General features: G+C 41.8%; 1 protein-coding gene across 1 annotated transcript in view; it reads right to left on the bottom strand.

Moving 5' to 3' along the window:
- The window catches only part of ERC2 (ELKS/RAB6-interacting/CAST family member 2), a 391348-nt gene that overhangs the window by 351055 nt on the left and 17082 nt on the right, over nt 1–23211 (bottom strand). The window contains exon 2 of the mRNA XM_060271028.2: nt 16808–17620. Within this exon, the coding sequence (XP_060127011.1) occupies nt 16808–17464 (657 nt within the window). The 5' untranslated portion in view covers nt 17465–17620. The remainder of the gene's footprint in view (nt 1–16807; nt 17621–23211) is intronic.

Here is a 23211-nt window from a genome sequence, read left to right on the forward strand (position 1 = left end):
AAAACGATTCACGCAAATTATCCTCAAAATCCAGGGAGTTGCCCCGTCCATAATGTTCTTAGAAAGAAGACTATAATTTACCACCTATTATACTTTTCATTAGGGTTGTGGGTGGGCCGTGGTCTAAACCACTGAGCCTAGGGCTTGCCGATCAGAAGGTCGGCGGTTCGAATCCCCATGATGGAGTGAGCTCCCGTTGTTTGGTCCCAGCTCCTGCCCACCTAGCAGTTCGAAAGCACATCAAAGTGCAAGTAGATAAATAAACAGGTACTGCTCCGGCAGGAAGGTAAACGGCATTTCCGAGTGCTGCTCTGGTTCGCCAGAAGCGGCTTAGTCATGCTGGCCACATGACCTAGAAGCTGTCTGCGGACAAACGCCAGCTCCCTCAGCCTATAGAGCGAGATGAGCGCGCAACCCCATGCTATACATGAACCTACATGTCAGACCACTAGTCTATTGTAAAAAGCATTTAATCCAGGCATCCCCAAACTTCGGCCCTCCAGATGTTTTGGCCTACAACTCCCATGATCCCTAGCTAACAGCACCAGTGGTCAGGGATGATGGTAATTGTAGTCCAAAACATCTGGAGGGCCGAAGTTTAGGGATGCCTGATTTAATTTAATTGGCAATGGCTCCCCAAGATCTCAAGTACACAGAGGTCTTTCCTAGACCTGTTGCTCCCACTAAAGGTCCTACCAACTGGAGATGCAGGGGAATGTTGGGACCTTCTGACTGTGAAACAGGTACTCTGCTACTGAGCAATGCATGGACCCTCCTCCCTGGACTGCAGCATGACATGTCAGCATTGACAGTGATTCCTTCCTATCAAGCCATACTGTCAAGAGCTACTTCTAAGCTATGCACTTTTCCAACAGACAGTTTTTTTAAAACCACATGTACAGCCAGCAATTGCCTTCTGAATTCTGGAGGCATTTCTGGGGCAGCAGAGAATTTTTTAGATTTATAGTCCTAGTTCACACCTGCCCTGCATTATCATTCGTCCTTTTTGGCACTAGTTAACTGTACCTCTCACCTCTCTAATATGAGACTCCATTTCATCTTTAATATCGGGCTCCATTTTCCGAATTAGGCTTTCATGATAGAGGGAAAGGAAGAGGAGGTCTGCCCTTTTTCTAAAAATCAAAAAATGATACCAGTAACCTCCTCCTTCAAACAGGTCAACAAGAAGCAAGAGAAGAACATTTCTGGGAACACAGGGAAATCACGGTGGTCAACTCTGATCCTGACCTAAATGTGTTCACTGTAAAGTCTGAAAAGAGCCCTGCACAGACAACTCTACACCAGTAAGTGTACACACAGCAGGTTGTCTGAGTATTTGGGAACTATGATTGCGCAGAGAAGAAAAATCAATAGAATGCATGGCGAGGACACTCTGTCTGTACAGCTGTATATAGTCCTGACAAATCTTGCCCTCAATACAGGGGTGGAGTGTGCCACAGCGATGCCACTCCCCTCCCGCGTGTGTTCCTGGGATGCCTGAAGAGTGAGCCGAAAGGACTCATGAAGTGAATAAACCATTTCGAGGAAACGGCCATGGGTGGTATACTGTAAGATTCCCATGGAACTGACAGAAATTTGCTCATGTGTTTCAGGCATGTAAGTTGAAATAGAAGACTCCCAATTCTATACCCATTCCTTTGCAGGCATAGATGGGCTTCTTTCTTTGAAATGAATCAGGCTTCATATACATGCCAGGGCTTCACACACAGGGCTTCAAACACAGAGGTATATGGATTTGGGTAGGAGAAAACAAAAATGACTGCACAAGGAATCCATATCAATGAATAAACCAGACTAAAAGGATGCTGTGCCTTGTTTGTTTCTGTACAACCATTATTCAGCCGTTCCTGCTACACAGTTCAGCCATTTCCCCCCCTTTTTTACAAGTGTTGCAATATCACTGGTGTCTAAACTTCTGTCGTCACTCTTTAATGCTGCAACACCTATTTTCTTCATGTAGTAAGTGAGAGGACATCTCTTCCAGTCTTCACCACCTAGCTGACGGCTTGTTTTTTTCCCCTCTCACCATTTAGATATAGAAGAAGCCAAAGCAAACTAAAATTCAATGGGAATTTATTTAATGCTAATGCTGCTGCTTGCATAAAAGGAGAGAAAAACCTAACCTCACAACCTCAGACTCCTAACAATTATGGGTTTAAAAAAGAACAAGGGTCCTCAGAATGCTAGCATTCATGTCATTCAGTCATCAGGTTTTTGTAAGATAAAAGCATAATTACACTAAAAATGTGTCCACTGACTTGGTGAAAATTCATTCTTTGTCAATGTTAACAGGCATTTTAAAGACGCCTCATTATTTAAAACTGTTGCATGGGCCCTGTAGGTTAATGGCTGTTTGGGCGACAATGTGTCCTACTTTATTCTGTTTGGCTTTGCATTTTTCAAGTAGTGCACCCCCCGCTATCCAAATGTACAGTATGAATGTATGACTAGGGTTGTAGTTGATGGGACCACTGGAGAGTGTTTGGGGGTGTGGATGAAGGGGAGCAGGTATGGGTTGATTGCTGTACAGGCAGTGTCCATTCTGCATGCGTTCAACTGGCGAGCAACAGCTGACATGTGTGCCATTTTCAGCCCCGGAACAGGGCAGGGCTGAACAGGGCAGACTTACACGTGCTCTGTCGACACATACAGCAACCCAGAATGCAACCCCTGCATAAACGGGGAGCTGCCTGTACTGCAGTGGATGTGGAATTTGTGAGAGTGGAATCTTGTTTTATGGATTTTGATGTTTTACTTGGTTTATATACTGAATAATTTAATTGTGTTGAAATCCTTTGTAGACCTTTTGGAATCTTTTATGAAAACCAGTATGAAAAGACTTGAAACAAAAAAGTAAACAGACAGTGTGCAGGGCTGGTGCCTCTGAGCATACAACTGTATGTGTGAAGGCATCCTCTCCCCCCCCCCCCGGCAGACTAAGGGCTCATCCACACTTTGCTTGTTCCGTGCCTAAAAAGAATGGACCCAAGAGGTCTTCTGCTTGTCCCGTGATTTCCAGGCATGGGTTCGAGTAGTTTTTCCGTTCTCCCTGCCACTTTCCTTGGGAAAACCTGCTCTTTACCACGGAATCAAAGCAAATGTTGATCCATGGAAAGCCCAATTGATATTTGCTCAGATTCAATGGTAAAGAGTGGGTTTCCCTGGGAGAAACCAGTGAGGAAAGCAGAAGTGTAGACAAGCCCTTAATGCTGTACAATTGAACAACAGGGGGTGGAGCTAGCCAGCCACACAATTTCAGGGTAGGGTCCTGTTTCCTCCTAACACATTTGTCCAGTACATGAAGATTACATCTGATAGGGCTTTATATATTCATTTATATTGAGCCTAGTTGTTTTGGTATAGACTGCTATAAGGCCAGTTTCTTATAACACTGTTTATTGAATTTTAATTCAGATATTTATTTTACAGTGAAGAGGTTTTTCCTTCCTTCAAAGGATCTTTTTTGAACACAAAACAGGAGTTTGAAATTCATTTACACAATCACTTTGATCCAAGGAAGAGGCATTTTATTATCTTCTTCTGCACCACTGGTGGATCTCTTTCCTCTATTACTATTATTTATTACTACTTATTACCTATATAGTAACTAATGCTGCCTTTTTGGATCTTCCACCAAGGTTCAGCCATCTTTTCTCAACAGATGAGACTTTCTTGGAGGGTGGGGTGTAGGAAGGGGGTAATGTTGGTTGGGAGGATTGTTATTTCATGTTATTTGGGGGGGAAATCAATACAAAAAGCAGGTTAGACTTTCCAGTTCACATCAGAACACATTTCAGGTCATTTTTAGTATTGCACAATGAATAATAGATGCCTTTTTAGTATTCTTACCTTTAATCCTCAGTAATCAAAAAGGCTACTCTACACCACTGAAGAGCAGATTTTGCTGCTGAATTTAATATTTACTAAATCTTCTGAAATAATCAGAAGATTTCTTATTTCAATGTCATCAGTCCTCAGCAGAAATTCACTGTTTGTATCAAACTAGCCTTTTAGGTTGTAGATTTATAATGCAAAATAAAGATCTGTCTGTTAAAATATATACAGTGATGTATTTCCTAAAAAATAATTTGAGTAGGCTTGTTTACCAGCTATTACAATCCATACATTCCATTCTGTGTTATCAAGGGCAGCATTCTCGCCCAAGGCCTGTTTAGTGTTTATTATGGATGGGTAAGCAGACAGCCAAGGGAACCCTGGGTTGCATTTTTATTTACAAGTACAATTTGAAATACATTATTTGGTCTATCATTTTGATTATAAGGATATAATCAAATCACACAATTTTAAAAAGATAAAAAAGAAAAGTAATATCGGCATAATATTAGCATCCCTGTAGCTGCGTAACTAATGACAAGCAAGTAATGCAAGTATGGAAAATTAGCATTGTGACTTGGCAGAGCTATATATTTTAGTACTAGAATACTGTTATCTTGACAAAACATTGCAACAGGCCAATCTCTTTTAAACAAAAGCAAAACAGTGGGAGAAGTAACCAGGAAATACCTCAGCTGAAGGCAAACAAAAATATTGCTCTTTCCTACTCATATGTCATACTTTCTCCCAAGGATCTTCAGAAATTTTTTGGGAGCTTGAATTCACAATAGTCTTCACCCTGCTTATCTGCTTGACAAGAAGCCAGTAACAGGAAAAGCAGCAACCTGTGGCCATTTTCACAATGCAGCAAAAATCCCATTTAAGCAATGATCTTTTATTTTGAATCACGTGTAAGTGACAATGTGGAAGATTGACCAGGGTCTCCCAACTGCAGTTTTATATTTTATTTAGTTCTGTGAACTGCCTTGAGACCTCCGGGTATATGGAGGTATATAAATTCTAATAATAGTAGTAATAATAATAATAGCTGCTGCTACTACTACCGGTAGATAAAGCAAACTTTTCTGAAGAAAAAATAGGGACATTTCACTCACACACTAAAGGGTTTACATTTGCAGAGTCTAATGCAGGCATCCCCAAACTTCGGCCAGTCAGATGTTTTGGACTACAATTCCCATCATCCCTGACCACTGGTCCTGTTAGCTAGGGATCATGGGAGTTGTAGGCCAAAACATCTGGAGGGCCGCAGTTTGGGGATGCCTGGTCTAATGGTACTAGACAATCTTTTTGAGAGTATACAATTCTGCAGCATCTAGAAAGATTCCCATCACGCCACTTTTCATTAGCTGCCAGCACATATTGCGTGTTCTTATCTGTCATGTACATACATGTCCATTAGCCTGTACCTGAAGTTGTAACCTGGCAGCTGGGTATGAAAGCCCACCCACATGAAGGCTTTTCCAGACAACCATAAAAACAGAATGACTTCAACCAATATCAATTTGTTTGTTGGCAAGTTTTTAAGTTAACGAGTTTCTAAGAACAATCCAAACACTGGATGGCATCCAAAGGCGTCACAAAGTTCCTTTGCCCGATTTCCAGTTATTTCCTCTGTCCATTGGTGCGTCTCATCCAGAGAGGTTTGGGGAATGGTCACACAGTAAGGGGAGAAGGAAAACTGCTTGCACAAGCGGCCTTGCACTAAATTTTGGGGTTGATAGTTTCTATCAAGTTATTTAGCAGTATTTAGCCCAGACTACTGTTTAAGAAATCAACAGTACTTTGTATTTGTAATCAAATATAACAGGGCCACAATTCAATCTGAGCGGAGCATACTTAAGCTCATTGATTTTAGTGGATTTAGGCATGTTTAGGTCTGCATTGGATTTTGGAATTTTAGGTTAACACATTTGTTTCTTCCCAGGCACACAGAAGGCAAAAAAGCTAATAAGTTATCCAACAGGAAGATGAGGGTTTTTTGCTATGAAACATAACCTTTTAATTTCATTTTTAAGGGGGTGACTCAGAACAGAACACTTAACACTGACACAATTAAATCCAGGCATTTATCTCTTTATAAAATAAGAGGGTTTGTTTGTTTGTTTGTTTGTTTGTTTGTTGCCTTAGTGATTTCCTGAGGCAAAAGTAGTGCCCTCATCTTCACTTTAGGGTGTCTCATCAAGAACATATTTCTACCCAGAATTATAGAAAACTGTGTAAAACAAGACTACGCCAGATGCTGGGAGGAAATCTGAGACTGAAGTATTCATCCTCTGTGCTACAAACCAAACTTTCTAAGAGAGTCTTTTGCTTCTGCTACAGGCAATAAACCTTAGCTGGCCCTACACATAACATAGCAAGCACGGTGACAAATGTTACAAGAGAAAGCACAACTGATAGAGACTTCTTAGCAAAAGCATAGACAGGTCTGATCCAGCAACTGACAGGAATCATGACTATCCCCTCGGCGTTAAGGCAGTACACAGTTCTGCAATGAAGCATACCTTTAAACACAAGAGCTGACAAACAAGAGAAGCCCTTTTCATAGAAACCTGAGCAGCTTTATTATACAGAGTCAGACTATTGGTCTATCCAGCTTAGTATTATCTACACCAGTGGTTCCCAACAGGTGGTCCGGGGACCCCCAGGGGTCCGCGAGCTATGCCAGAGGGGTCCGCAAGATGCTATTAGAATAAAAAATATATTAAATATATTTCATATGATAACAGATTTTTTGTTTTGGCCGCTTCCTGCATGAGCAGAGTCTAGCGCAAAACTAGAATTAGATAGAGGCAGTAGTTCTGCTGTATGCAGTTAGGTGGCACTTTACAAACACTAAAGGTAAAGGTAAAGGGACCCCTGACCATTAGGTCCAGTCGTGACCGACTCTGGGGTTGCGCGCTCATCTCGCATTATTGGCCGAGGGAGCCGGCGTACAGCTTCCAGGTCATGTGGCCAGCATGACAAAGCTGCTTCTGGCAAACCAGAGCAGCACATGGAAACGCCGTTTACCTTCCCGCTGTAGCGGTTCCTATTTATCTACTTGCATTTTGATGTGCTTTCGAACTGCTAGGTTGGCAGGAGCTGGGACCAAGCAACGGGAGCTCACCCCGTCACAGGGATTCGAACTGCCGACCTTCTGATCAGCAAGCCCTAGGCTCAGTGGTTTAACCACAGCGCCACCTGGGTACAAACACTACTGTTTTGCAAAGAGGAAGTGCGCGCATTCTACTAACGCTCACCTCCCCAAGATGCTTTGCGCGCGTTGGCTTCATTTGTGCGCTACTACACAGGTATCCTGTCTTCTCAATTCCCCTCCCTCCTCCCTGGTGCGCGCTGCCTCTTTGCAAAACAGTAGTGTTTGTAAACAAAGCGTTGTTTTTCGCGGAAACTACAGTTCGCGTAGTTAAAAATGGACCGTTGGTTAAAAAGTGGTTCGTTAAAACGACAAAGGCCTACAGATGAAGAGGAAGATAATGCATTTGATGTTCAAGCAAGTAAGTCAGTGACTCTCGAACCGATCTTGTCAGTGTCCATTGAACCTAAATCGTTGGTGTCCCTTGAACCTAACCCTTCCAAGATCAGTGTTAAGCTTACTGGAAAAATCAGATTAGGAATTAGGAATTAGGAATTAGATTTAGGATTAGGAATTAATGGGGGTCCTTGTCACAATAGCGGCTCGATGAGGGGTCCTTGAGAAAATTTTGTTGGGAACCCCTGATCTACACTGACTGGCAGCAGCTCTCCAGGGTTTTAAGCAGGGGTTTCTCCCAGGCATCCCTGGAAATGCTGGGGATTGAACATGGGACCTACTGCATACAAAACAGAGGCCCTGCTACTAAACCATGGCCCTTCCCCCAAGTCTTTTTCCTCAACAACTCTAAGCACAAAATATAAGAAAACTTGTTCACTGTGATGATCTGGCTAATTATCACTCTTAGAGCAGCTTGCTTCTCAAATCAGGAACTCATGTCAATTATTTCAAAACAAGATGCAATAAAGAACTATAAGTTGCGCAAACACAAACATTTGATACAACAGACAACCATTCACATATAACCAGCAAACCAGATTTGTTTCAACTATATTCAGTCTACCTCAGTGGTCTTAATAGTCCCCATGTTCAGATAGCACATCTAAAACAGTATCGCACCATTCAGCTCGATTTTCTAACAGACCACCAGTAATATAGCCAAGGTATCCCCACTTGAAATTCAATATAATATCCTCAGCAAGGGATAAGTAACAAACAACTGGAAGCCTTTAAATACCTACATTCCTGAACTGCAAAGATATATCATCATGGACATAAACTCAATTCTTTCAAGTTGAGTGTTAATGTGAGAGAAGTATTAGATCCGTTGAAAGAATATCATATGGGATACATTTTCAAAACCGTGCAACGGATTGAAAAATCTGGGATCAGCAGCGCCGGAGCACCAGAAGTCACTTCTACGCACTTCCGGACATGCGTAGAAGCAACTTCTGGCGCTGCGGACATTTTGGAAATGGGCACAGCGGCATTGGAAGTCGCTTCTATGCATGTCTGGAAGTGCGTAGAAGCAGCTTCCGGTGCCGGCGTGGCACCGGAAGAACATGACCGTGGGCAGGAGCTCCGTAATCCGGGGGAATACGGGGTATTTTGCCATTTGGGACACCTGCGGGAAACGGTAAGAAAATACGGGGGGTTTCCCGGGGAAAACGGGGTACTTGGCAGATATGGTGTGCACAGTCTTACTAATGTTCCACCATAAATGGTTCTATACATCAGATACAGCATACACAGTAGAATCCTCTACTGTAAACTAATTGAATAAGGCACTGTCAACTACATGACAGAAAAATTAAGAGCACCAATCAGAAAACCAAGGAAGGAGAACTAAAATGAGGGGCAGTGTCTGAAGCAGTAAAAATTTCTGAAGTTATAATGTGATGGTAGCAACTTAATAGTTCTACAGTTTTCTCCCTCTTGGCAGAGTGGAAGAGGGGAGAGTAATTTTTGTTTTCTTCAAATAGCAGAGCCCCCAGGTGGAAAAGGTAGTGGGTGGGAGATGCTTGCATCTTGAAAAAGAATGTGCTATTGTATTATCACACAAAGACCTACAGGGAGGGAATAAAGAGAATTTACCAGTGACAAGAAAGCCTGTTTGATGTATACACTGGAATATTTGGCAGTGAAATGTTTCATAACATTACCTTGAAATTTTAACTTTTCTGTATTCTTATAAAATGAACACTCGGGTTCAGAAAATAATTTAATAATCCTGTTATATTAAATTATTTTCTGAACCCGAGTGTCCTCATCTTTCATCCTAAAAAGATGCCAATGATATGTATATCGGGGATCACCAGTGTGGTGCCTGTGGTGCGCAGAACCAATACAGAGGGGAAACAACAAGAGGGTTTTATAAAGGACTTTTTCAGAAGATCCTGGTTGTCAGGATTAGGCCACAGGCAGCAATCAGGTGTGAGTCAGGAGCTGGGAGTCGGGACCAAAGATAGCCAGAATCAGAGGGCATGTCAAGAAGCAGAACCGAAGAACAAGACTAGAAAGACAAGCCATGCCAGACCTCAGGTATTCAAGCAAAGCTCTGCTGAAACAGGAAGCCTTCCTATACTCCTACTGGTCCAGGGGAACCCAACAGCCAGCCTAGGAGGAATCAGTCTGGAACATTTTCTCTGAGAAGCTGCAGTGATGTGGTTTGCCATATGGGACAATAGTCTGCTGTTTTGAACACCAGGTGAAAACAATCTCGGCTGCCTAGACTACAAACAGTACTGTACTGAGAACATTAATAATTGGAGGCTTATATACCAAAACAGCAGCTAAACTCAGAGTTCCCATTTTTATCTTCCACCCATCTCTGATCATTTATATTACAGTGATTGAATACTTCAAAAACCAATCTACTATGAGCACTTCAGCCACAGAACATTATACTTAAATATGCATTTATGAACGCACCACTACTAACACACAACATCAACTACCACAATCTCCCCAACACTTGCACTCAGTTTTTCCACATTCTGAACACAGACACTAAAACGTAAAATGGATTATGTTACTTACCTAAAATGTCCTCAGTTTCAGTGAATGAAAGTGAATGGAATAAAGAAAATACAATCCAACAGAAAGTTAAAAATGAGCAATTAAGTGCAAAAAAAAACCTTTGAAAGACAAAAATAAAATTAAAACAATGAGCAGAGAATAGAACATTTGGTGCCAGTCATTCAGTTGTATTTACCTTAACATGAGATTTTAACATGAAAAACAATAATGATTTTTTTTATCCATAACAATCTCAAACAAGTTCACACAAACAAAACACAAACAAATACATACGGTACTGGATTTATGTAAAGCTGACCAAAGGACTAGAAAACTTGTTTGAAAGAGAAATGTTGAGTTGATGAAACAAAATGGCATTCTCGCCTTTTCCAGAAAAGGGCAGGAAATGCTAGCTCCTGGCCCTGTCTCCTCTATGGACTCCTCCTGTGCCTGCCTGGCAATCGGGGCAGAATCCAGGTGCGCCCTACACTCTTCCTTCCCCAGACATCAGGGAGGAGGAGAGAAACATGAAGAGAATGAAGTAGAAATGAAGAGCTGGGGAGGGGAGCAGCCAACAGGAAAACACAGTGGAAAAACCCACTCAGAAAGGTGATCTAGCAAACAGGATGAAGGAGAGGACTAGACAAAAGGAAAATCCACACAAAACAAGCACTTAAGCAAGCCTTTCTCTCAGACACTCATAGAGACATGAAGATTGGAGAGATGGATGACTCTTCCCCTCTGAAGAGGATGCTGCAAGTTGAAGACATTCCCTATCAGGAATGTCGTCCCCATCCATCTGGTAAACAGAGCATACAACAACAAAAATGGACCCTGGACTCCTCTGCCATATTACAAGGAAACACTAGATGATTGCATAATCCTAAAATATCAGGGTCGTATTAACTTTTACTTAGAGTAGACCCACTGAAATTAATAGACCCAAATTAGTCATGGTCCTTAATTTCAATGGGTCCGCGCTGAGTAAAAGTTTAAAACAACCCTCCCTGCGTTCCTAAGGCTGCATATCTAAACACACATACTAGGGAATAATTTGCTTCTGAGTAAACCTGCATAGGATTATGGTGCATATGACTTGCACTGCGATCCTATACATGTCTACTAAAAGAAAAAGGAATGTAATATTAAGTTGCATAGGAGTGCAAACTCCTATGTATCATTATGTTTGCAAACCTAAACTCAATTGGGAGCAAGTGCCATATGATAAGAATTACATTTGGGTAAACTTGCATAAGAGCATGGTGAAAGGAAGGAATTTACATCTTAATTTTGTAACAAACAACATTTTCTGTACTATTGTGCTTACATATCTGCATGAATTGGATATGGTTTTTTGTTGTTTAGCTGGATTTGCATCCATTATTTTACAGATCAAACGTTTCATATGACTACAGACAGTGTAATTTATTGCTATTCCTTCATCAATGAGCTGTCAAACTGAAGAAGCGCTGTTACCATTGAAGCTATAAATATTACACACGACTTGATATTTTTTCTCACTTATCTTTTATTAATCACAGAACAAATGACATCATACAAGAAAATTAAAAATAAAAGGTAAAATAATCTACACTGTGACAAATTAGACAGATAAAATATGTCAAGAAAGAAAGAAAGAAATCACCTGTAAAGCCAACATTACTTAATGAAAATTATGTTTCCACAGACAGTAATCCAGTCAATTTTACCCTGGATTTTTTTTTTGTCCTGACCTATAACAGTATTTTGCATGTCTTGTAATAAATAGTTTGTGTGAGGTGTTCATGTAATGAAGCAGTACAATATTTTTAAAAGTGATAATAATAATAATTTATTATTTATACCCCGCCTATCTGGCCGGGTCCCCCTCCCACCACCACCACTCTGGGCAGCTGATGCATAGTATTGCACTCATTTATTCATGTGTCTAGATATACTTCTTAACTGGCCAGAATTTTAGCTTCATGGCTGGTTGCCAGAACTGGAAGATGCAAAACTAGAAAACCAGCTAAGCTATTTTATTGTTGGTTAGTTCAAATGCTTTGTTCTCTGAATTCAAATGTGCATACACATACTGTGCTGCTAATGTGGAAATTCTCTCCACAGTAAGAGTGTTTTTCAAGCCGCAAGCAGATGAACCATGTAGCACAGGCCACGGTCTCCCACTCAGTCTGGCAACTTCCAGCCACCTCGTCCAAAAGCAGTGGGCTGCTGGCACTGCAGAGAGCCAAGCCGAGGGTGAAATATACGATACCAGATTCCACAAAAGGCCAGGCTGTTCCCTTCATAAAGGAGAGTCAAGCTTCATATATTCAAAAGCAATCACTCTGGTGCACCAGAATTTAGGAAAACAAAAGTTGGCAACCCAAACTCTGACAACATCAGAACGTTTTTAGAATATTCTCTATAATCCTAGCAGGAAGCTTCACTCATTATATCTCTTCCAGTGAATGATGTCCAAGAACAATGAACAAATGCAGAGGGCAAATATTCACACCATCTGTGCAATGAGACCTTAGAACGTTTTAAAACTTGTTTATTTCTTTTTCTTTAATTTTGCGTTCAAATGGGGACTCAGGAATCCAGAATGCCAATAATCCTAACCATTCCCATATGAAAAGGTGTGTTGTGAGCAAGCAGGAACCATATTTGTCCCAGGGACCTCTGCAGTCTTCAAGTAGGGATAGAAAAGGGATGGGAAACCTCTGGCTCCCAAGATGTATCCGGTTCACAACTAAGTAGGACCATAGGACAAACCTACTGGGACTGTTGGAAGTCCGACTACATCTGGAGGGCCACAGAGGGCCTTGGGGATTAACCACTCTATTACTTACACAGTGATGGAATAGCAACTCATACCAAGAGCTTAAACCAATTCACTATGCTTCATGTCTGCTCTAAGGCCTCTGGCATGGGTGTCTTAATTAAGAAAACACAGATGACTTTTCTGCCATGATTGACAGATCTTTAATGTCACAGAGCCTTTTCTAGGTATGATTTAAAACAAACAAACAAACAAAAAACCTTTATGAAGGTAGGTGCTTACAACAGAAGCATTTAGAGCACATCCAACCCCCCTGTCCTCCCTGCTACCTCATCAGATCAGAAATGAACACATCTTTGAATGGGAAAGAATGCAGAAACAAGTATCTTTTGCTAGTAAGTGGAAATGGAAGTCAGGGTGTGACGGATTGGCCTGGTGGGCAAAAGAACTCCAGGGTGCAGAGAGTTAAACCCCAACCTCCTGGATAAATGACACATTCCATTCCTGAGGGGCGGGACTGCCAGGGGTTTAAAAGGAATGGGAGGGAGGTTAATTCGGTTGAGAGGGTTGTGGGAGCGAGGGAGAGTGTGGGTAGGCGTAGGAGATCTTAAAGTGTTCTGAGGAGTTTAATTGAATTATATTATCTAGCCATTGTTTATTGAAACTAAGAATATGATCTAAGAGCCTGTACACATGAAACCATTACGCGTTTAAAAGACCTCTAGTAATAAAGCTTTCTTAAATGTTAGTGGATGTGCTTAGTTATTCCAGCTGGGTATCTAATCTCACAGAAGTGGTGGCTCAGTAGAGGACAAAAGTTACCTCGGGAATAGAGGCAACGGTTTGTGTCTTAGAGTTACACGGAGGAGGCTTAGGAGGCTAACCTGGGGTGCTACAAAGTTGCCAGAGTGGAAAGGGCAAACTTTTGCAGTGGGGAATCAATCTGACTGAGACCCTTTACTGTAGGCAAGAGGTTAGTCTGTCAAACAGCCTAGAGTTTATCATGATACCAGGCCATGTAAGCTGGAAGACTCTCTTTACTAAGAAACCCAAGTAACAGGGGTTTATTTTAAGGCAGCAGGAGAAGTGGGGGGGGTGGTTTCACCCCGGATTCCTGTGTCACATTTTTAGTAATAGAGAGGGAGGACATTTCGTCACATATTAAGAAGGATCCCCGAAAGTTTAGTGACAACGCCGGGACTGGGTTTGCCGCATATTAATTGGTGGCAAAGTCCTTTTGGGTTCGTCGCACAGGGACTGAATATTGGAGCTATATTTGGGGGGGGGGGGACAATATGATTCCAATCCAGGAATGTGACTAGTAATTGCTTCAACCGAAACAGTTAATGGTAGCCTTGTACCCAACACGGTGAATTTCAAATGGGATGACTTTCATTTTGAGGATGGGACTGAAGAACTGGGTTTTCTCCATACTTCAGTGTTGTCCCATTTAATCACTTCTTGTATTTTGTCTTGTAGAATTTATTATTAGCCAGCAGGGACAAACCACCTCTTACCTCATAGTGTTTTTCTCTGCTTCATTGCCCCAACCTTAATGCTATTTGTTGGTCAAGAGTTAGATAAAGTTTGTTCTGTGAGCTGCTCTGAGACCTCCGGGTATAGGGCGGTATTTAAATTCAAATAATAATACAGTCATACCTCCATTTATGACCGCCACGGTTTGCGACCGATCGGTTTGCGACCGCCGCGGACCCAGAAGTGTTTACATCCGGGTTCCGCGGCGCACGGATGTGCAGAAGCACTCTATCGGCGCTTCGCGCACACGCAGAAGAGCCGCTCCGTTTACGACATACTCGGGGAGCGACCGGCTCCCCGGAACGAACTGCGGTCGTAAACCAAGGTATGACTGTAACAACAACAACAAGAAGAAGAAGAATACAAAACCCAAGAGCTGGTTTTTACACATACAGTGGTAATTCGGTTTAAGTACACAATTGGTTCCGGAAGTCTGTACTTAACCTGAAGCATACTTAACCTGAAGCGAAAGTAATGGAAGGTGGATTAATCCATTCCAGATGGGTCCACGGAGTACTTAAACTGAAAGTACTCAAACCAAAGCGTACTTAAACCAAGGTATGACTGTATATCAAATAATCATTAAAAAGTTCAAGATTTATTTCCCTAAAATATCTGAAGCTTCTTTAGAGGGGAGTGTAGATACCTACTATGGGGGTTAATATTGCACACCTTTCACCGAACACTGCCACAAGGCTTAAGGACACTTGCAGAATTAAGCACATAGCATTAGCAACTCAGAGTTTAACTAGTTTGAAAATATACCAATTGCAATAGAGATTTCAAGATATCTTGACTGAAGGGCTTTCGATACAATGGTTTCTTTGTGCAATAAACTCACACCTGTACCTCAGTTGTTTAAGGAGAATCCTATTCTCTATCCGAGTTGCTGAGTAGAACTATGTTAATATTCCTCTTCTATTAAAACTGCATTTTCTGAAAGCACTTATATCACTAATCTTGTTACTTTGAAAATACCATGTCCCCATTTTACACACAGAGAGATGCATACCTCTCTCTAGCATGCCAGATATAATTGGGAATGGTGCGTAGAATGTTATTGCATTTACTACTGTCGGCACCCTTCCCATCTTTGGGGTAATATTCAAAATAAGAACAGTGACCCTTCACAACAACAGTTAAGTGCTTATAACAGAATCAGCTTGGCATTAGCAAAACCATGCCCTCTTTCCCCCCAATGATCTGTGGGAGTGGCCTGCAGGCCATTGGTTGCCCACCTCTGAACTTGAAAGAGAAGCACAGGGCATGTTTCTTGGAAAGTAAACGTATTGACTGGAGAATGTGTATAATGCCCAAAGAATGTACAAAACGCAACTGAGATAATACACATTTCCAAAGGCCTAATAGAGATTATTGGTTGGGAAATGTGCACAATGGCCTCTTCATGGGCAGATTATGTGCACATTCTCCATGACACATGGTGGATGTATACAATAGCTGCAGGGGGAGGAACATTCACTGGAAATTTCACCAGCAGGAGAATCCCATGAGTGGAGTTCTCATGGAAACTATGACCACGCGTTATACTGTAATAGATTTATGCATCTGGTGCTAAACTCAGGAGAAAGGCAGTTTCAAGCCCCACCCCTCAAAGCAAGAGGCAGATAATGTTTTAAAAGCTAGCGTACTTGCACCTAAGCAAGATGGATATCTGAAGCGTGTGTGCTTTTATTTTATTAATCTGTTGCAGCAAAAACCAGGGAGGTCTTGTGGCACTTTAAAAACAAACTAACATGTTGTGGCACAAGCTTTCACTTTACTTCAACTCCACTTCATCCGATGCATGAAGTGTAATCCTCAGGTGTAAAGGGAAAAGGGGGAGTTATATGGCAATACTTACAGATGCCCACACCCAACCTAAGACAGTTGGCTACATACCAAGAATACAGACACAGGGGCCAAACCCGACTTAGTCATGCTGGCCATATGACCCGGAAGCTGTACGCCAGCTCCCTCGGCCAGAAAAGCAAGAAGAGCGCCGCAACCCCAGAGTCGTCTGCAACTGGACCTAACGGTCAGAGGTCCCTTTACCTTTACCTTACTGTTTAATGTAAGTTAAGCCCCTGACCTACTGGTCTATCTTGACTATGCCCTCTCTCCTTGATAGATATATAACATGTTTCTATAGTAAAGTTTCCTGGATGCATTTATATTATTGCAAAAAGTCCTGAAAATACAAAAAAATAGGTAGTGACTAACAATCATTCTCCACATTATTAATGGAGAAGACTAAGAAATTCTGAATGAAGTGAAGCTTATTGGTGCACTTTCTTCCCAGTTAGAAACTAGAAACAGGCAACGGAATTATTATGTTACAAAGCCAAAACATGCCACCAGTAGGCCATCACTACACAATAATGCAACTTACCCTACCTGGTGCCCTCCAGTTATTTTGGACTAAGAGTCCTATCAGGCCTAGCCAGCATGTCCATAATGGCTGTGGCTGATGCAAGTTGTAGTCCAAAATATATGGGGGAGACCAGGTTGGAGAAGACTACAATAAGCAAAGCCACAATTGCCTTTTCCGCATACCATTATTTTCATTTGCAATTGCTTACCTGGTTCTCCTCATGAGAAACCCTCATCTGCTCTTTCAGAACAGACATTCTGGCCGCTTCTTCTTTCCGCAGCACTCTTTCCTTTTTGAGCTCGGGGCTCCAGAAGGTCTTGATGCTATTCATGGAAGAGCCAAGCTTGCTATCTTTGATGTCCAGTTCTTTCCTCAGCAAGTCATTCTCTCTCTGTAACTCCTTAAGCTGAGCTTGTAGATCTAGCATGGTGCTGTCCCTTACCTGTCTCAACATAGAAGGGATCTGGTGGTGGTGGTGATGTGCAGAAGTGGTCAGCCCCCCATGCTGATCGGTGTAAGAAAGGAGGTCTGAGTGGGAAAGGCCAGCGGAAGCAATATTAGGACTGCTCCCCATAGCTGTCACTCGACCACCGTACACAGCTCGATTTGTAGCCCTTCCAAGAGTCATTGTGCCCTTGGGGTAAGTAGTGGATGCCACACCTTCATGGTCACTCAGGTACATTGGTCCGGATGTTGCATAGGCGGCATTAAGTGACTGGATATTCTCCATTGATAACGTCTTACCTGTCCCTCCACCTCCTCCACTACTTGTTCGCCTATGGCCCAGCCGAGGAGATCTTGGCAAGCGAGGGGATCTGGCAGGACTGCCTTCCAAGTTACTGATTGTTCTTGCACTTCCATACATTTTTATTTTAATGTGAGGTACTACTTAATAAGAAATTAATCACACTTAAGTGGGTTATTCAACCTCTATTTCCAGTTGCTATTGTTGGCAAGCTGCTTCACAGCATTCTTCCAAAAGGCAACGAATTCCTTAAAATGACTTCTCCAGGCTGAAGATCTGAAAATAAAAATATAATTAAGAGATTACTAAAAGTAACTTGACAATGCCAAAACCTGAAAGCACAAGTTCATTTTAACTGTGGGTTTATGAAATTACAATAGTACACTATCCTTCTGAGCACATTTTCAAACTAAGAAGAATTCTGTATGTTATAGTTACTTTTATTGCCAAAGGGCTTTTTATTTTTATGTGTAAGAATGACATATACGAATATACTGCTAAGGTAGATGGACTCTGACATTGCTAGAACATACACTAGATTCCATGATTAACTCTGTGCCATAAATGGATTTTTTTTAAAAAAAAAAAAGGCAGAAGGGAGAAATAAAGAATTACCAAATATTTTTAAAAAGATTGTGCCTAGAAATCACCATACTGCAAGTGCATTTGCCATGGGAAAAAACATTATTCATAATAATTTGGTAACAAGTCGAAATCAAGATGTTCATGTTAGTACATAATAATTTATTATAATAATTTTTTATTTATACCCTGCCCATCTGACTGGGTTTCCCAACAGCTTGTGACCAGTTTACTTGAAGAATCACCTTACCCCACATGGGCCCAGTTGGCCACTTCAATCTGCAGAACTGGCACTTTTATTTACAAGGGCCACATAATGCCCGTTCCACACTTGCAAGAAATTGCAAACTATTCTAGCAGTTATCAGGATTGCATTGAGACAAAGAAAATGGCACCCATCAACTGAATCAGTTGCCTTTACCAAAGAAAGGAATTTTGTTGAGCTACCATTACTTTTTTACTTTTGGTTGACCTACCATTACTTTTTTATTTGATACATTTCTATCCTGCCCTTCATTCCAAAGAAGTCCAGGGCAGTGTACATGTAATGCAGCAAAATAAGAGAATAAAGAACATTTAACACACATGAAAATAAAGCAACAAAATCTCTACAGTTATGCTTCACGTATTAATTGGCAATGAGGTGTTTCAATTATGGTGGCTATGTAGCACCATGTGTTATACAGCTATAAATTCCGTTAAATACACCCACGGTAATGCACTGTTTATTATTTTTTATACTTTGTGTGTATGTGGTTTGCTCTTATAACCTCTGAGGTGTTTACAGTCCAGTCTTTCTTCTTCCCCATATAACAGCAGGCACTATGCTGGCTCTTCCCTAGCCTTCTTGGACTGTGCTAATTCTCAAACATAGGGCTGGATCACACACACGTGACCCCAAAGTTGTAAGATATGTACACAGTGAGCATGGAAGTAAAATCTCAGACCATGCGCTTGCCCTTATAATACCGTAAGCAGAAGCTTAAATATGAAATGGCTCCATTTCACGGAAAAAAAGAGAGCATGAATAGACTGCATACTCAAGGTCTATTCACACACATTACATGAGGTAAACTCTGGCTGTCACGTACAGTGGTAGAGTGCATAGAACTCCAATGCTCTCTTCTGTATCACACAACACTTACTGTCTACACCACCTGTGCAATCTAGCCTGTGATATTAAGTGATTGTGAAATTAGCTTAGCTAGATCCTTCAAGAAATTCAGGTCTTTATGACCTTCCAATTCGAATTAATTAAAACATTTTAAAGCACTCTTTGAGATGTTCTTACACCATCACCTGTTCTCCTGCCCATTTTTCTTCCTGCCTCATCAACATTTACGTCCTTTGTACAATCAAAGAAGCAGGTACTGAACAGATATGCCTTCTTCACATGAAGAGTTACCGGTAGCATCTCTCCAGAGATCTGTCATTCTAACGGGCGCCACAACATTGCTAATTTGTTGTTGTTGTTTAGTCGTTTAGTCGTGTCCGACTCTTCGTGACCCCATGGACCATAGCACGCCAGGCACTCCTGTCTTGCACTGCCTCCCGCAGTTTGGTCAAACTCATGTTCGTAGCTTCGAGAACACTGTCCAAGCATCTTGTCCTCTGTCGTCCCCTTCTCCTAGTGCCCTCAATCTTTCCCAACATCAGGGTCTTTTCCAAGGATTCTTCTCTTCTCATGAGGTGGCCAAAGTATTGGAGCCTCAGCTTCACGATCTGTCCTTCCAGGGAGCACTCAGGGCTGATTTCCTTAAGAATGGATAGGTTTGATCTTCTAGCAGTCCATGGGACTCTCAAGAGTCTCCTCCAGCACCATAATTCAAAAGCATCAATTCTTCGGCGATCAGCCTTCTTTATGGTCCAGCTCTCACTTCCATACATCACTACTGGGAAAACCATAGCTTTAACTATAAGGACCTTTGTCGGCAAGGTGATGTCTCTGCTTTTTAAGATGCTGTCTAGGTTTGTCATTGCTTTTCTCCCAAGAAGCAGGCGTCTTTTAATTTCGTGACTGCTGTCACCATCTGCAGTGATCAAGGAGCCCAAGAAAGTAAAATCTCTCACTGCCTCCATTTCTTCCCCTTCTATTTGCCAGGAGGTGATGGGACCGGTGGCCATGATCTTGGTTTTTTTGATGTTGAGCTTCAGACCATATTTTGCGCTCTCCTCTTTCACCCTCATTAAAAGGTTCTTTAATTCCTCCTCGCTTTCTGCCATCAAGGTTGTGTCATCTGCATATCTGAGGTTGTTGATATTTCTTCCGGCAATCTTAATTCCGGCTTGGGATTCATCTAGTCCAGCCTTTCGCATGATGAATTCTGCATATAAGTTAAATAAGCAGGGAGACAATATACAACCTTGTCGTACTCCTTTCCCAATTTTGAACCAATCAGTTGTTCCATATCCAGTTCTAACTGTAGCTTCTTGTCCCACATAGAGATTTCTCAGGAGACAGATGAGGTGATCAGGCACTCCCATTTCTTTAAGAACTTGCCATAGTTTGCTGTGGTCGACACAGTCAAAGGCTTTTGCATAGTCAATGAAGCAGAAGTAGACGTTTTTCTGGAACTCTCTAGCTTTCTCCATAATCCAGCGCATGTTTGCTATTTGGTCTCTGGTTCCTCTGCCCTTTCGAAATCCAGCTTGCACTTCTGGGAGTTCTCGGTCCACATACTGCCTAAGCCTGCCTTGTAGAATTTTGAGCATAACCTTGCTAGCGTGTGAAATGAGCGCAATTGTGCGGTAGTTGGAGCATTCTTTGGCACTGCCCTTCTTTGGAATTGGGATGTAGACTGATCTTCTCCAATCCTCTGGCCATTGCTGAGTTTTCCAAACTTGCTGGCATCATGACCTTAACAGCATCATCTTTTAAAATTTTAAATAGTTCAGCTGGAATATCATCACTTCCACTGGCCTTGTTATTAGCAGTGCTTTCTAAGGCCCATTTGATTTCACTCTCCAAGATGTCTGGCTCAAGGTCAGCAACCACACTACCTGGGGTGTACGAAACCTCCATGTCTTTCTGGTATAATTCCTCTGTGTATTCTTGCCACCTCTTCTTGATGTCTTCTGCTTCTGTTAGGTCCTTACCACTTTTGTCCTTGATTATGGTAATCTTTGTACGAAATGTTCCTTTCATATCTCCAATTTTCTTGAACAGATCTCTGGTTTTCCCCATTCTATTGTTTTCCTCTATTTCTTTGCATTGCTCATTTAAGAAGACCCTCTTGTCTCTCCTTGCTGCTTTTTGGAAATCTGCATTCAGTTTCCTGTATCTTTCCCTATCTCCCTTGCATTTTGCTTGCCTCCTCTCCTCCGCTATTTGTAAGGCCTCGTTGGACAGCCATTTTGCTTTCTTGCATTTCCTTTTCCTTGGGATGGTTTTCGTTGCTGCCTCCTGTATAATGTTACGAGCCTCCATCCATAGTTCTTCAGGCACTCTGTCCACCAAATCTAAATCCTTAAACCTGTTCCTCACTTCCACTGTGTATTCATAAGGGATTTGATTCAGATTGTATCTTACTGGCCCAGTGGTTTTTCCTACTTTCTTCAGTTTAAGCTGGAATTTTGCTATAAGAAGCTGATGATCTGAGTTACAGTCAGCTCCAGGTCTTGTTTTTGCTGACTGTATAGAGCTTCTCCATCTTTGGCTGCAGAGAATATAATCAATCTGATTTCGATGCTGCCCATTTGGTGATATCCATGTGTAGAGTCGTCTCTTGTGTTGTTGGAAGAGAGTGTTTGTGATGACCAGCTTGTTCTCTTGACAGAACTCTATTAGCCTTTGCCCTGCTTCATTTTGAACTCCAAGGCCAAACTTGCCAGTTATTCCTTTTATCTCTTGATTCCCTACTTTAGCATTCCAATCCCCTGTAATGAGAAGAACATCCTTCTTTGGTGTCATTTCTAGAAGGTGTTGTAGGTCTTCATAGAATTGGTCAATTTCACTTTCTTCAGCACCGGTAGTTGGTGCATAAACTTGGATTACTGTGATGTTAAAAGGTCTGCCTTGGATTCGTATCGAGATCATTCTGTCATTTTTGAGATTGCATCCCATTACAGCTTTTGCCACTCTTTTGTTGACTATGCGGGCCACTCCATTTCTTCTACAGGATTCTTGCCCACAGTAGTAGATATGATAGTCACCCGAACTAAATTCGCCCATTCCCTTCCATTTTAGTTCACTGATGCCCAGGATGTCGATATTTATTCTTGTCATCTCATTTTTGACCACATCCAGCTTACCTCCATTCATGGTTCTTACATTCCAGGTTCCTATGCAATATTTTTCTTTACAGCATCGGACTTTCCTTTCGCTTCCAGGCATATCCGCAACTGAGCGTCCTTTCGGCTTTGGCCCAGCCGCTTCATCAGCTCTGAATCTACTTGTACTTGTCCTCCGCTCTTCCTCAGTAGCATGTTGGACGCCTTCCGACCTGAGGGGCTCATCTTCCAGCGTCATAACTTTTATATGCCTGTTGTCTTTGTCCATGGAGTTTTCTTGGCAGGGATACTGGAGTGGCTTGCCAGTTCCTTCTCCAGGTGGATCACGTTTAGTCAACATTGCTAATAGGCATAGTCATTTCTTACTCTGTTTAAATTTCTCACACATATATATATTACATACTCATTTTGACACTCTGGACATCTTATCTATAGACTATTAAAGTATTCTTCCTGCTTCTTTGACGTTCAGGATTAATAATGATCAGATAGCAGTAACTTGGGTTGTGTGTGGCCCATTGTTTTTTGTCCATCAAACAGTCTTGCTAACATGCTTGTGTCTGTTGTTCCTTATTATCTATTCTATTTTATTTCTTGCCTGGTTTTTATGAATGTATTAGTTGCTTTACTACAGTGAAACATACAGAACTCTTGAACTCTTACAGTCAAACTGGGTATCAATGCTCCTGCTAATCCAAGGCTATTGCTGCACTAGGTTTACCCCTTTTGAACTTTTACCTTGCTTACCCCTTTAGTTGGGGCAGTTAAGAGTTGGAACGTTTTAAGCCTCACCAAGGGACTCATTGCGGTGCTCCTCCATTTTGGCAGGGGGCTCAAGGCCAATATCCCTACATGGTGAAACAATTCTAAAGACTAGATGCAAATAAGCACATCACATAACCTATGACAATTAGGATAAAAAGTAAAGGAAGATTCATTGCAGAGGCTTTTAGACTAAGCAGATCCACAACCACAAAAATCTGTTGACCATGTTTTGCAATAAAAAGAGGTCGGGTTTGCTTAGACAACCACAAGAATCAGCACCTGAGCTGCTA

The sequence above is a fragment of the Zootoca vivipara genome, chromosome 2, assembly GCF_965207765.1.
Source record: "Zootoca vivipara chromosome 2, rZooViv2.hap1.1, whole genome shotgun sequence".
NCBI classification, from domain to species: domain Eukaryota; kingdom Metazoa; phylum Chordata; class Lepidosauria; order Squamata; family Lacertidae; genus Zootoca; species Zootoca vivipara.